Source organism: Oculina patagonica, chromosome 2 (genome assembly GCF_052425735.1).
Source record: "Oculina patagonica isolate OP01 chromosome 2, crgOcupat, whole genome shotgun sequence".
Taxonomy (NCBI): Eukaryota; Metazoa; Cnidaria; class Anthozoa; order Scleractinia; family Oculinidae; genus Oculina; species Oculina patagonica.
Window position 1 is genome coordinate 23,154,682 of NC_135759.1, and position 15,048 is coordinate 23,169,729.

A 15,048-nucleotide genomic window follows, 5' to 3' on the forward strand; every position below is an offset into this window, starting at 1 on the left:
TTCTTGTGTCAAGGTCCGGCTGATTGGGAAAACCCCGCGAAGTTCCATCACGACTTTCGTAGCGCAGAAAATGCAGGCGATCGCGAGTTTGCGGAAAAGTGGGATTTTTTCGGGACATACGAATATGGCAAGGTATTCGTGTTTAAGTTCCTTTATTTTTCTTTCTGTTTTTGATGTTTTAAACATTTATGGCTGCAATCACCGAAATAGTCCTCATTAGGTTCGAAACCTAATTAACTTCTGAACAATCTGAAATCCTACACATAGCCGAAGCTGGGCACAATATTCTCGTAACTGGAGAGGGAGGAACAGGGAAATCTTTTGTGGCGAAGGCTATCAACAGTTGACTGCTAAAGCAAGGGAAAAAGGTTTTCATTGTTTGTGGGAGCGGTGCTTCGGAAAGAGTGTATTTGGAAGTAAATAAACAGACGTCAACGGTGCACTCCTTTTACTTCGACGCATAGAAGTTACAACGACGCATATTTAAATGATAATGCATCGCTTTCGGCATCGCCGTCAATATTGCCATATTTTGCGCGAGGGTCCTTAGGTTGTGTCGCACAATTGACATCACTCCCTATACTATTGAGTATTGGTTTTGCCTTTGCCTCCCTATCCACGAAACAAAATCTTGAACGACCATTGTTCAATTGTATCCAATCACAAAGAGGCTGGGGAATAGCGTTTCCCTTCGGCACAACAAATTGGTGCTACGCATTCGGACGGCTTAAAAATTTTGGATACCCGTTTTCGTTTGAGGGCTTGTTCCGGACCGTTTGGATAAATTTTCGATCAAATGATACGAGAAGATTCGTCAAGCCTTCCTCTTTTCTGGTGCGTAGCTTGAAAGCTGTGCGATGGGATTATCAGGTCGAAAATCGGCTCGGCGCTGGAAGTGTTCTACTTTGGAGCTGTTGGAGTTTCCACCCTTTCCATATAATTAGATGTATAGTAAACAGCGAAAGCAAAATACCCTTCAATCGACTCAAATTCGCCATTTTGAGCCAAAAGAACGACACTACACAAAAGGTAGGAAACTTAACATTTATTCAGCACAAATTTGTTAATGTTTTGCACCATTTTACGCAATTCTACAAACCATTCGGTAAATTCCATACATTCTCTATAAAAATGTAAATGTGCACAGGCCATACACAAACAGTTTGTCTGGGCCCCCTGTGGTTCAACCCCAACTAAAAAGACCAAAAATTACCGTCGTGGCTGACGTTGTCCACAATACGCAGAATTTGATCATTTCACGTTGTTGTTCGGAAGAGAACGGCCATGAAATGTACCAAGATTCAAAAGGCACGTGCAGAGGTAATATTCTGCTCATTAAACCTTTTGTTTGGTGACGTTCTCGTTGCCGTTGCCGTTGTTCTTATAGTACGTAACAACAATCTCCTTTTTGCGTGTAATTTGCACGTTTTGCGGTCCTATGGGACAATCTCGTCCCCAGAGCCTGCGTTTTCCTTGACCAGCGGGCCGGGAAACTCAACGGCTCTGGTCGAATCCAAACCGGAACCAGGAAATCCTGGTTCCGGTGTAATTGTGCGCGTGCGCCAGAGATTGCAAGACTCTTTTGCGCACGCTCCACGTTCCACTGAATAAAAAAAGTCATTCGACCGTTAATTCATTCACAGGAGACTAGACATGTCTGCGGTTTTATGCAAATTCAGGTCGTGTCACGTAATTGTAATTAATGCTGTTTTGGGATCATTCTCTACTGTTAAACATCGTTATACATTAAACATGCTTATTTAAGTGAAAAAGAATTGCTCTGAGACTGTTGATGTCGTCTCCAAACAGAAATACATCCAAAAACTGCACATGTTACGATTGCGTGCACAATCTGTGATTTGCATAAAGCACAGACTTTCAATTCCCCAGGGGCCAGGACAACCATCCCGACGCACGTTCAAATTTTGGCGCGTTACAGATCGACCAATCAGAAGTGTTTTCATTGTTTCAGCGGCTTTTTAGAATAGCCCAGAGGTCCCGATCCCTGGCGCAGACCAGAAGGATCGCGGCCTCTGGGGACGAGATTGTCCTATGGGACTGCAGCATTGTGGGAGACCGAACATGCGCACATCAAAATACACCTCAGCTGAACGAAATTCAAAATGGCGTAGGAAAGTTGGCAAGTGAATTAGCTTTATAGCAATATTCTTTTTTGGTTTTGAAATGTTTCATAAAATAAAATCCTTTATCCATGAAGCCGTGGAAGCGGTAAGTGTATGATCTTCTTACTCTTTTCACCGTACGACCCTTGTGACTCGATTTTGTGGATCGATCTTTGGAGTTGCAACGACGAGGATTTTCCGACCCTGCAAACATCTGAAGTATTCAAGTTTGATTTAATTAAAATCTAAACATATCATTGACAATTTTCAGCTCGCTCCCGATGTGCCTCCTCAAGAAACGTTTGTTTTTCACTGGAAGGCCATCACAAATTATTTTATAGAAGCCACAGGTACGTAAAGAATCAATGTTTATTTACATTCAATCGCCTACGTGGTTAATGAATTTTCCTACGCGTTATTTCATGTCTGGCAGATGAAAAGGTTCCAGTGCAGTCTACCAACATTCCATATCATTTGGAACAAATGCTGGATATTCTGAGACATGAAGAAGACGATCAGACTAGTGGAGGGACAACGGTGATTATAAAATAAAAATAAAAACAAAAAAATTATACGTATACGTAAGCTTATTAAAATTCGAAATTGAATTTACCATGCTGTACTCTATGCATTAAAAGACGGCTATAAATATGCACTGAAGCAGTGCAGATAGTTGTAATCTACAGAACTGTACGTTAAGCAATCAGAACATTGCAGCCATGTCTGTTTATTTATTTATCATAAATCTGTTGGTGGGGGATAAAAAATATTAGTTTGTCAGAGGGTTGCAGTTTTAAATGGGCTTAATTTAATAATTATTGTACCCATGCCCAATTCTCTCTATGCCGCGCACCTGCAGGGAATCATGGTAGTTGTATTCAGTGTTGCCAAGTCGTGCATGCTATGATGAATACAACTACCATGATTCCCTTCAGGTGTGCACCATGGAGGGAATCGGGCATTAGTGGCAGTGCTTGACTGTCTAAGCTACCACTTGAACATTAATTAGACCCCTGTTTAGTGGAATCTCTGTATTTTATAGATTGCAATACTGAGATTGTATTTTTTTTTCAAAGGGGCCCTGTCTGGAATACTTGTTACAGCATAAAATTTTGGACACTCTTCACACGCTGGGTAGAGCAGATGTAGGTATTCTACTGAAAAGTTTTCTTTTAGAAAGATTTCTAAGACATACTGTTTGTAATTTATATTTGACATTAATTTTTCAGTTAGATAATCAATTAAAAGATTTTCTAATTGAATCATTTAATAAAACTGTGGTAATGAACACTCTTGTAACTGTTTCAGTGCCCACCTGGAATGAAACAGCAAGTGTTGCTGTTTTTTGCTAATTTGTTGGCCAAGATGAAACAACCCCTTCTACCACACATAAGTGTTTATCGACCAGTGCATGTAAGTTCATCATGTTGTTTCAGAAAATATACACCCCCCCCCTCCACACCCTCTGGAAAGACTGGTTTAATATCTCCAGCGGGGGAGTGGGGAAGTACTGTTTCTGACTTCTTTGGTTTAAAAACCATCCCCTCCCTCCCACCCCTGGATTTTCCAGTCACTTTCCTTAAGGTGGTTGTAGATATTTTCTGGAACTGCAAGGTCCATTTGGATTTGTGGTGATTTTGTTTGTGATCTTCACTACAGTATAATCTCTTATTCAAGGGCTGATGGCTGCAAATATATGTTTTCCTTTGTTTTTCAGAGACTAATTAGACTCTGTGGTGAAGTGAAAGCTGCTCCATCTGAGAATGAAGAAATCCAATTCCTTTGTGTTGTGTGTGCAAAGTTACGGCAAGATCCTTACTTAGTTAACTTCTTTCTTGAGGTAAGACAAATGTTGTTAATAAACAGATACATGTACATTCATTGGTTATGCACCCATCTCCCAATTTTACATGGCTTTCAGTGACTTTGGAGGGCGGTGTTAAATATAGGCTCGATTTCTGCCGCCTTCTTGTGTCTGCTCTTTGTTTCTCTCCAAGAGTTTTCAGGGGAATGACTGCAGCTCATTTTCCCAAAAAGCAGCTGGGAATCGAGCCAAATATAGCTTTCTAAAAATGAAAGAAAGCCAATCAGAGCATTTTTATAGCCATGGACCTAACCTCAAAACAGAGTTGGGAAGCTGTTTGAGTTTGTATTGATGTCAGGATAATTTCTTTTTATTAATTAATAATTTCCGTTAAACATCATAGCACTAGCATTTTTTTAACTTTTTATATAACAATTGTTTTTGAAATTTCTCAAAAGAATTCAAAATAGAAAGCTAATTACAAAATAATGTAACTTGATACTAGCTTTTAATTTTTTTAATAATTAGTGTTCTTTAAAATTCTTAAAATAATTCAAATGGAAAGCTAATTACAAAAAAATTAACTTTATACTAATAGTGAATACTTATGAAAAAAAGTTAATAAACTCAGTCATTTGTACAGTTGAATGGCCACTCCTCCCTGACCCTTTGGTGTCTGTGTTAAAGAGGTTCAACTGTAGTTATTTGTATAAAAAAAATATTACTGAGCATTACAAGTTTGTTTATAATTTAACTAATAAATTTTCCTTACTGTTTCCACACATTTCTTTATTTTAATTGGTGGCCTTCTATTATTTTGCTGCCTGTGACATTTCTACTAGACACTACTTAGACATTGTATAGATATTGTAGAGAGAGTTAGATTTAAATCACAGGCAATAAATTATTAACTTTGGTCATGTTATTCATTACAATCTGCCATGAACATTTCTGTCTTTTCCTGTTATTAGACAAATTCTGCTTCTACACCTCTCTCGCCTTCTCAGGCTGGTGAGCCGGTAGGAAAGTCTTTCTCTTTATCCACCTCTCAAAGCCCTTTGACCTTCTTTAAGGTCCTCCCTGGGGCTTGGAGGGCGCGGCGCCTTGGGGGGCGGGGAAAAAGTGGCCGTCTCACTTTTGCTCATTATGAGCTCAGTTTTGTGCTATCTTCTTTGAGTGCGTGGCAAGAACATACAGCATAAATTAAACCATACCAGCATTTTAATATAAAATATAGCTTATTGCACTAACTAATCATGTAAATCCCATTCATAAATTAACATTATTTAATCACCGGGTTAAAATATTAAAACTATTATGATTGTAACAACATATCATTAAAAAATATATGAGTTGATTGCCAGCTAACACTGTTTACCGGTAAATAGTATTTTTATCTTCAGCTAACAGCTTTAAATATCCAGATATATTAATAAAAATATCATATAATTATTATATATTATTTTTGTTAGAAATCATGTGACGTTATAATATTATTGCTGTGAATTTACTCTGATTTTTATGATGTGCTGAGTGCCTATTTTGTTCTGAAATTAACTGCCACTTTACAAACACTTTTCTGTGGTCCCCACAGTGCATGCAGTGATTATATATGTGAGAGACTATTATACACAAACAGAAAATACAGTCATGTACTTTAAAGCATGCATCTGGAAGGTTGAACTTGAGAAGAACATATTATGGTTATTAGACAAAATGCAATCTTAAAAAGTTCAAAAGGTAGGCAAAGGGAGTGGGATAGAGGCCGGAAGGGAGATAACGATGGATGGTTTCATTTTCTCTTTCCCTCCACTCTCTTGGCATACTCTTTGACTTTGACTAATTGATGAGTGATCCAAACACGCACACAAATTTGATGATTGCATGCCGATAGACAAAAAATTGTGCATGATTCAGGCTACATCAAATCCATGTGCATAACTATTCAGAGTTCTAAGGAACTACCTGTAAATGCAGTTACACAACTGTTTTCCTTGCGAGGGATGGTATGTGGTTTTGATCACTCAGAGCATGGGGAACATAAAATAATGATATTATTGCATGATTGTTTAAAGAGAGTCTTGGATTGAGAATGATAAGATATCTTAATAAATAATTGGTTGATTTGTTTCTTAGTCACTAGCTACAACTCCAACTTCATCACCAGAAGACTTAGGTCCCCTGCCTGCTCCAGTTAAAGCCCAAGGACGCGACAAACCAGATTATACACTGGTTAATTCTCTTCTCAACCTATCAAAGAGTGAGGTAAATAAATATTATATTTATGGTTGGAGTTGTTCAGATTATTATGAACTGTTGCACTCTTAAAGTGCGCCTGTCAATCCCAGCCAAAATAATAATAACTTATGGTCCCTGATTCCTGGTGACATTTGAGTCTACAGTGCAACAAAAAGGATTCTTCCACTATAACTTAATGCTCTTTACATTATGTTTTACTTCAATTTTTGTTGCATAGAAAAATTCTTACGGTATTATTGAATTATCAATCAAGCTGATTTTATGTCATGTTTATTTATTTTCAGGACAGTAGAATAGCAGTGAAGTCTTGTGAGGGACTAATGCTTTGTGCATCTCTTCCTGAGGAACATGCAGCCACTGTTATTATCCTGTACACACCATTCTGTGAAGTCATGGTTAGTACATTGTTAAATGAATATTTGAAACTCCAGAGTACGCAACTTCAAGTTGATGCTTTGTAAGATCTTTTCTTGTGGCTTCGCTTCCTGTGGCGATGGCCTTCAGCCGCTGAAGCTTAGTTTTCCATCGCATGCGAGAAAACTTCTCTGGTACCTGAGGCAATGTATGTACCAAGTGTTAAGTGTATTTTTGAACTCTACAGGCAGACAGGCTCAAAGTGTTATTTGATGCATTGCCAAAGACTATGGAGCCACTGGATATCTCTGCTGTTGCCGCCAAGTGGGGGTAGGTCTTTAACAGCTAGTGTTTACACTGGATCAGAAAAGCTGTTAAGCTGCTTAGTTTCTAAGTTGGATTTCTTTGTTCCACATGCAGGCTTGATCATCAGAGTGATGATGAAGATGTGCTGTCCTTCCCTGGCAAGCGGCAATTAATTTCTTTTCTCTCGTGGTTGGATTATGTTGATCAGCTTTCAAAAGAAGCACACAAGGTTTGTGCCCAATGTCAGCTTAAAACAGTCATTCAGAAATAATAATACTGAGAATTAAATTATTGCAATGTGGCCGAGGTAAACAGTGCTTTAATGTTTACAGTTAATGGTACTAATAAATTAGCTTATCTTCTCTTGCACAGCTGGTAGCCAAAGCTTTAGCAGTGGGAGTGAGAGAGAGGTTTCTCCAGACTGTCATCGAGCCAGGCCTGATTCAACAGTGAGTGTTATTATTGATATGGTGGTAGGATGCTAACTTTGTTAGGATTACAAGTGTACTCTCAACTTTGAAGAAGAACTTTTTTTATTTTAGGACCCAGGGCTCGAGACTAACGGTAGCCAACTAGCCAAAGGCTACTAAAAACGCAGTTTTGGCTAGGTTTTGGCCTTTCACTAACCAAAATGGCTAGTGAAAAAATCAGGCATTAGTGGCAAGAAACCGCATTTATTAAAATCGTTTCTCAGATAATATAACTAACAAGTAAACTGTTGATATTATAGAATGGGAAGCTTTAAACAAAATTCTAGTTGACAAAAATGCATGTACATGTATAATTTTTATAGTGAAGAACAAAGCCCAATTTTTTTCAGAAAAAAAAATTGGGAAGATTTAAGGAACATTTTACGGTTAAAGGTTTAAACATTATCGGACATTGTTTTCACCCTTCACCCTCCCCCCCCCCCCTTAAAAGAAGAACTTTGCTTAAAAATTGTGGCTAGTAGAAAATAAGTTTTGGCTAGTGAAATCAAAGCTGTCACTAGCCAGTTGGCTAGTTAGCAAAAAAGTTAGTCTCGAGCCCTGTTAGGAGATTCTCAATGCTGATTAAGTGGCTGATCTCAAACTTGCTTAAAATTTGACTTTATTTTTGTTTTATTTTATTTGCGACACAAAAAGTTGGAAATTAATTAGAAAAAAAATTATGTTGTTTCCCTTGTGCCATTTAAATTTTACCATTGAGTTACTGAGTTACAGGGAAGGCACGGTGGCCTGATGGTTAGTGTGCCAGACTCCAGATCGAGCGGTCCGAGTTCGAGCCACATCCAGGGTCACTGTGTTGTGTTCTTGGGTAAGACACTTTACTCTCTGACTCATAGTGTCTCGCTCCACCCAGATGTATAAATGGGTACCGGCGACCGATCGATCGAATAATGCTGAAGGGGGGGGGGGTGGGGGGTATCCTGCAATGGACTGGCATCCAATTCAGGGGGGAGTAGAAATATTCCAAGCTGCTTAATGCTGTGGAAACCAGGATAAGCTCCAGCAGTGTGGGCCGCATGGCTCGAGGCTTCCCCTTATTGAGTTACAGGTGAAACTTTGGAGTTAGCATAATGTAAAAAAGCAACAGATTTGAATGAATTTAAGAACCCACGTAGGAATTTAAGTCTACTGCAGTTTTACCCTATATTAAAGGTGTATCAGAGGTTCTTCGCCGCTGCTTACAAGAACAAGGCGTTCGCACCGTCTTTAAATCTGACGCAACTCTTCGGTCTTACTTAGTACGACGGAAAGACGCCCTAGAACCAGGCAAACAAGAAGGTGTGTATCAAAATTCCATTGAATGCAGCAAAGTATATATAGGGGAAACAGGGAGAGCGATGCAAGACAGCATAAAAGAACACGACAGAGACATAAGGCTTGCTCATACACAAACCTCTGCAGTTTCGGAATACGCAAACGAAACGGGGCATATTCCTTTATGGAATCAAGTCAAGTTTATCGATCATGACCCTCACCGATACACACGCAGGGTCAAAGAGGCTATCCAAATAAGACTTCATTCTAATAACATCAATAGAGATAGCGGAATTGAAATTCCTGAAGCATGGATACCTACGATCAGAAAGCATAACAGCCGTTCAACTACAAAGCGGACCTATGAGGGAACACCATCTGTTAGTCGGAATAATAATGAGGATCGAAATGCACCAATCACAGTGACCAATGTGCATAAATAGCGACGCGTAAACAATCGACCTCATCGCCTGATGAAGACTAGCAGTATTGCAGTCGAAAGTCGTGATCAACATCTCAAAGCGATTCTATCGTGAGACAAACGAATAAACGTTCATTACCTATCTTACACCACGATGAACAATATTCACATCTTTGATGATATCATAATAATTTGCCAGTATTTTTGTTTGTTTCCTACATTAGATCAGAACTTGGTATTATTACAACTACAGCAGTGTTGAGAAGATGTGTAAAAGCTGTCACCTCACCACAGCTCCTTCAAGGTAAATAACATAAATTTGGTGGCAACACAATAATATCATTATAATTATAACAGTACTGTTAATAACAAGTGATCAAGTTTTTCAAACTACCGGTAAGAGTGCTAACTATTTATCAGGTCTGGATGACATTATGATATCAAAATGTAAAAAAAAAAAAAAATTGGTCTCAATGGTTTGACAAATCAAGGCCACCTGCCATTTTTTGCTGTAATTTCTTTAGTTCTGTTACTGTTAAAAAACAGCACTAGAATGAGTCCTACTCCAGAAGCAGGAAAAGTTTGACCAGAGTGCCAATGTGACTTTCGAACTGCTTATGCCAACAGGCCAGACAAAAAACTATAAAACCCAGGCCATTTCAATAGGTCATTACAAATAAACATTTTCATATAATAAATCACTTAGTAATTATTAAGTTACTTTATAAGGGGCTCATGTTTTTATTACCTATCTCTCAGAAATGTGTATATTTCTCCTTGGTGAGGGGACATCACCAGAAACAACATCTCATGAAGGAGACCATAAATTACGACAAACACTTATAGAAAGATGTGATCATTTATCTGATGAGGTAAGAGTTCAGCTTTCGTAAAAACAACATTTGCATCAATCACACTTTTCAAACTTTTTAAAAATGGGTTCCTTATCTTTGGTTCACTTGCCTTTCATATGGTTATATTGGTAGCAGGTTTTCACATTATATATCAAACATCAGCGACAGTGTTTCATCAGGATATCCAAACACCAAGAAGAGGGTTGAAAATACGATGAGCAGCAGAGTGTTTGATGAAATTTGAGGTGTTTGGATCGCCGATAAAACACTGTCTCAAGTCTTTGATATATCCTCAATCGAAACAAAAACTACAGAGTAAACAGAAATAAAATCATAAAAATCTATGCTAAATAAGACAGGGCATCCAAACCTCCTTCACGGCTATGATTATCTTTGTTTTAACTCGATGAATTATTAATGAGTTTGACCATAAGTATGGGAACCCTGGATGCTGCTGTCTGGTTATTGTTGTCATGGAACCTGACACTTAACCATGTTCTTTTCTCAGGTCAGTATAGAAACTCTGAAGCTGTTTGAGACATTACTCAATAAACCTTGTGAAAAAATTTTAAGTAACCTTGTACTCCGGAACCTAAAGAGTAGAAAGTATTATGCAACGCCTACAGTAACCAATGGAGATACAGCAAGTAACGGGCCTGTGGCTGAGAATTTGACGCCAGCGTCACCTGTCAATAAACTCCCACCATCACCAACATCACCTTCTTCTCCTCCACTTACACCAGATGGGGTGGGACCAGCACAGATTGACAACGCTATCGACAGAGAAGAAGTGGAACAAGTTGTAAATAGGTACCGAACTGTACCAATATTTTATGGCTGTAGCCCTTTGAACGCATTGCATGCCTATGGTGCTAGATGATTAAGAGATGAAATTTTATTTTCATTATTTACCGGTACTTTTTGATAATTAAAAGGTGAGACATGCCTTAAGAATCTGCTAGTATAATATAGTAAATGACATGATAGGTTGTACACATCAAATAGAAAATAAACATCCAATCTAAGTTATCCAATTTACTCACACTTGTGAATTTGAAGTAAAATGGAGTAAACAGGGAAAGCCCCCCCCCCCCCCAAAAAAAAAAAAAAAGAAAGAAAGAAAAATTAATATTTTTGGTCTAAATTTTGGAAAACTGGGTTAAAAAAAAAGGAACATGCCCTTAAGTTATTATGAATTAGTGCATGGCTGAATAACAGGAAATCACGTGTATCAAGTTTTGATCAAATTTGGCAGTAGTCTAAGATTTGATTAATGTTGGAAATAATATTGTTTATAATACTAAACAAAAATTATTTTTAAAACAAAGGTGTCTTTTACAGTTTTATTTCCTTAGTACCCGATGAGATAAAGACATCAGCGCTTACAGGAGACTCTGGTTATGACACTTACTTACGAGATGCTCACAGACAGGTACAAAATACAAAAATATCTACTACCAACGTATTATCAAAGTTGATTTTAATGAAAACCTGTCACAGTGAATCTTTAACTTATCTGAAGAACTTTTTTATCTGCAGTGTAGTCAGCGTGCTTTACAGTCTGTTACCTTCAACTGGCCGTCCACCCCAATCCCCCCTCATGGTAAGACACTTTTTATTAAAATTTATAAACCTGTACATTACTCCTGTGTTATCAGTAGATCATGATTTTAAGACCTTTACTATTACATCCACTGTCATTGTTCTTTTCAAGATGTACAAGACAGCAGAGAGAATTTTTATGAAGGTGCATTCTTGAGCATGCTCTTTAAGAAGCTTCAGAGACTCCTAGATCAGGTATGACCTACAACTAGAAAACAGCGCGAGTTCTTAGTTTTGCATGTACATAAAGCAGCAGGGGAGCAGGGATGGCGCAGTGGTAAGAGCGCTTACCATCAAGTATGAAAAATATGCACAGAATTGGAAGTTGATAATAATTCTAGTCCTGATAAAGGTTGTGCTAACTTGCTACTAGTATATGTAGTCTACTGTCTCAGTGTGTATAACTTTGATTCAGCACTTAAGATATTTCTGAAGAACCAGTTCAAAGAACTCAGTAATGGTTTGGATGCCAGACATTTTATGTATACGGCCAAGGAAGTTTACTTGTTGCTTTTCTTGTTTGCAGCCATATGATGTGAACCTTCAAGTAACAAGTGTGATAGCACTGTTATCGCAGTTCAATCATCCTCAACTGCAAGAATTTCTTCTAAATGCTTCCTTGCCTCTTGCTCCTGATTGTCGCTCACTTCACTCCACACTTCAAAATGTGAGTATCAAATCAAATTACAATCATGATTTTATTTTTTATACTTTAAATACCGTATTTACTCAAATAAGCGCTGCAGTCCTGATGCAGCGCTTATCCGAGGAATTGTGTTTTACTAAAATCTGCACTACAAAGCAACTCTAAAAAAACTTGGACACTTTTTATCACACACCGCAATGTTTTGCAGTTGCGCACAGTAATGGTTTTTCTGCTCCCCCATTAGCCTTTTCTATCCAACATTCTTACAATACATAGTTCTGTAAATGTTGTGAAGGCTGCGAAATTTGCCAGGACAGCTAGCGTCACTTCCCCCTTTAGCAAGAGACAAATGGCTGAGCGATCAAAAGGCCCAATTTTCATCACTCCAAGTAGCTTTGTCCATCTGGAAGCTCTTTTAGAGAGCTCTTAAAACAGCATGATTTTATGGTACTTGGAAGACTCAAGAATGTTTTTAAAGCTTTTTTATGGCTTGTTGACATTTGCAGGTTGTTCAAGATTTGAAAGGTAGAATACAAAGACTGCCAAACTTCCAGAGAAATGTTGTTTCTGTAAGAAGACAATTGATGGGAGTTGCTACATCGCCTGAACACAAGAGGTATATTTACTGCAGGCTGCTATTTCATATACTCACACTATAAAATAATTACATGTACTTAAAAATAAATTTACTTGGGGTTTCATTGTCATGAACTTGCAGTAACAAACAAGTGACTCGTTTTAAGTTATAGCAGATAAATTGAGTGTTATTCTATGCATGCTGAGAAAGCAATCATACAAACCAGTATTTTATTTATATTTTTTAGTCTTAGTGAAAGCAATCTTCTTGAAGCTGCAATAGTGCTGGAGGAATTTTGCAAGGTGATGAGTTTTTTCCCCTTTCTATTTTCAAAGTTATCATATTTTTAAACTTGACAGTGTGGAAGGTAGAGTGGGTATGTTTCATTTTGTAATATTAGTAATGTCTAGTGTTCTATTATATTCTAGTGCTGCATTGCACCAGAGTTGTAAACACAATTTTTTTATCTTGACTCCTCTGTATGATGCTTATTAACTTCTGAATTACTACTCAATCAATCAATCAATCAATCAATCAACCAACCAACCAACCAACCAACCAACCAACCAACCAACCAACCAACCAACCAACCAACCAATCAAGCAACCAAGCAAGCAATAAATAAATAAATCAGTCAGTCAGTCAGTCAGTCAGTCAATTAACGAACAAGTGGAAGTATTGGTTAAAAAATGAATTCCTTTTCTTGCCACAGGAACTAGCTGCCATTGCTTTTGTTAAAGCAACAGAAAGAGTACAAGGCCGGTGACAAGACTTGAAGAACAGAGGTCAGCTCACTGGTCAGCATCTAACTACAATTTGATGCACTCTTAGAATTCAGAAAGAGAATGACTGAGCATCTTATTAACACATGGGAGGTCTTAAATTAACAAGCCCAAGTAGGATCAAGCAAGACTCGGGCATCGGCCCTGTGACCTCTTGCCATTAGCAGCAGTTGCAAATAGCAGCATATCAGGGGATACAATGCAAGCAGTTTTATGTTTGGTGATGGACGCAAAATGAAACACATTGACATTATTTAGAGAGACGTTTTTTACTTTTATTGAAGTTTATTATTAGGTTGTGTGTGTGGATGCACATGGGATTAGTCACATAAATTTCTGCACTTTTATTGCCTCAAGATCCTGGGATCATTGCCTGCCTACGGCACAATGCACTGCCATGAATTGTTTTTTTCTCAGTGTGGGAAACAGAAATAACAGCAGCAATTTTTTTTAAAAAAAAACTATTATTACATTAATAGTTCAACTTTTATGGGGAGATTCAAATAAGAAAGTGCATAACATAATTTTTGAAATCGGTGATAACCAGGAAATAAACTTGGGACTGAGTTGGTGTTATTTTGAATAATATATTTGGTTGGTTGACTTGGAAATGCAGAAGAGTACTAGTAACAGTGCTTACACAAAGTTTGGTAAGAAAAATATATCCCTATACATAATATTGTGTTTGTGAACTACTATTTACTCATGTTCTATTGGAAAACATTTTTATGTAACACCATAGGTTTCTGGTAGAACTCAGATTTAAGTGGTTTAGTCAAACAATCCAAATAAACCAATGCATCAGCTTTATTGACAGATACAAATGACTTCTTATTGGCTGATGCTTTGGACATAGTTTGAAGTGTCTGCTGTCTTCTTGTCCCAACCCCCCATAGGAGGAATGTGGGCAAGAAGGACCATTCCGCTCCTGTGGAGGCTAGGACAAGACAGCGGACACTTCAAGACTACCTTGGACAATGTGTCAGTCAAATCAGATTCTTTACTTACACCAGTGTGACCACTACAGCGACTTCACTCTCAGTAGTTTCCAAAAGGGTCATTGACTAGATTGGAAGTATTTAAATTTGTTTCTTGGCATTTGTTTGCTATCAAGAAGGATGGATTGCTGTTTTGGTATCAGAGATAAAAAATTAAAATTAATGTATTATCATGTTGAACAGAAACAAAGTCAAACTATATTATCTAGATTATCAGTAGAGGTATTTGTAATAAAAATTTTCACTGGAAACTGTACAAGTTTGGTTATATTTCTGGTTAAAACTATTTTATTAATTAAAAGGAGTCAAGTTAGTACTATACAGTTGACAAGTGTAACAAGTGTAATACAGCTAATTCGAGAAAGGTTGTCGAAAAAAAAAAAGCATAAAAGTGCACGTGACAAGACCGAAAGGGGGTCTGGGTATTCTCTTGAATTTTGCATATTAGCCTAGAGGAAATGTACATGTACAAGTCTGCATTTTTGCACGTGAAGATTTTGTTTTAATAATTTCCTCTTAGGCATTTTTCTGTAACTTAACTTTTTCTGTCGCATGTCTGAGTTTTGAAAATTCTTCTTAA

General features: G+C 37.7%; 1 protein-coding gene across 2 annotated transcripts; it reads left to right on the forward strand.

Annotated features, from left to right (window-relative positions):
- Positions 1–2,068: 2,068 nt before the first annotated feature.
- Positions 2,069–14,664, forward strand: LOC144643607 (FHF complex subunit HOOK interacting protein 2A-like). 2 transcript variants are annotated; one of them, XM_078502910.1, is made up of 22 exons: positions 2,069–2,229; positions 2,395–2,473; positions 2,557–2,660; positions 3,200–3,268; positions 3,432–3,536; positions 3,841–3,963; positions 4,899–4,946; positions 6,064–6,192; positions 6,471–6,581; positions 6,788–6,870; positions 6,961–7,075; positions 7,219–7,295; positions 9,234–9,313; positions 9,769–9,881; positions 10,372–10,673; positions 11,205–11,295; positions 11,403–11,466; positions 11,578–11,660; positions 11,992–12,132; positions 12,618–12,727; positions 12,936–12,990; positions 13,401–14,664. In XM_078502910.1, the coding sequence occupies exons 1-22, from the start codon at positions 2,185–2,187 to the stop codon at positions 13,452–13,454; spliced, it is 2,181 nt and encodes a 726-aa protein (XP_078359036.1). In that variant the 5' UTR covers positions 2,069–2,184; the 3' UTR covers positions 13,455–14,664. The 2 variants fall into 2 exon arrangements, with proteins under 2 accessions (XP_078359036.1, XP_078359037.1); XM_078502911.1 differs by lacking the exon at positions 4,899–4,946 and having other exon boundaries at positions 2,070–2,229; positions 13,401–14,663.
- The last annotated feature ends 384 nt before the right edge of the window (positions 14,665–15,048 follow it).

Coding starts and splice junctions, on each gene's coding strand:
- LOC144643607 (XM_078502910.1), top strand. CDS start 2,185: ATGTTTCATAAAATAAAATCCTTTATCCATGAAGCCGTGGAAGCG. Junction 3,964..4,898: donor TAGTTAACTTCTTTCTTGAG/GTAAGACAAATG, acceptor TCCTGTTATTAG/ACAAATTCTGCTTCTACACC. Junction 7,296..9,233: donor GAGCCAGGCCTGATTCAACA/GTGAGTGTTATT, acceptor TTCCTACATTAG/ATCAGAACTTGGTATTATTA.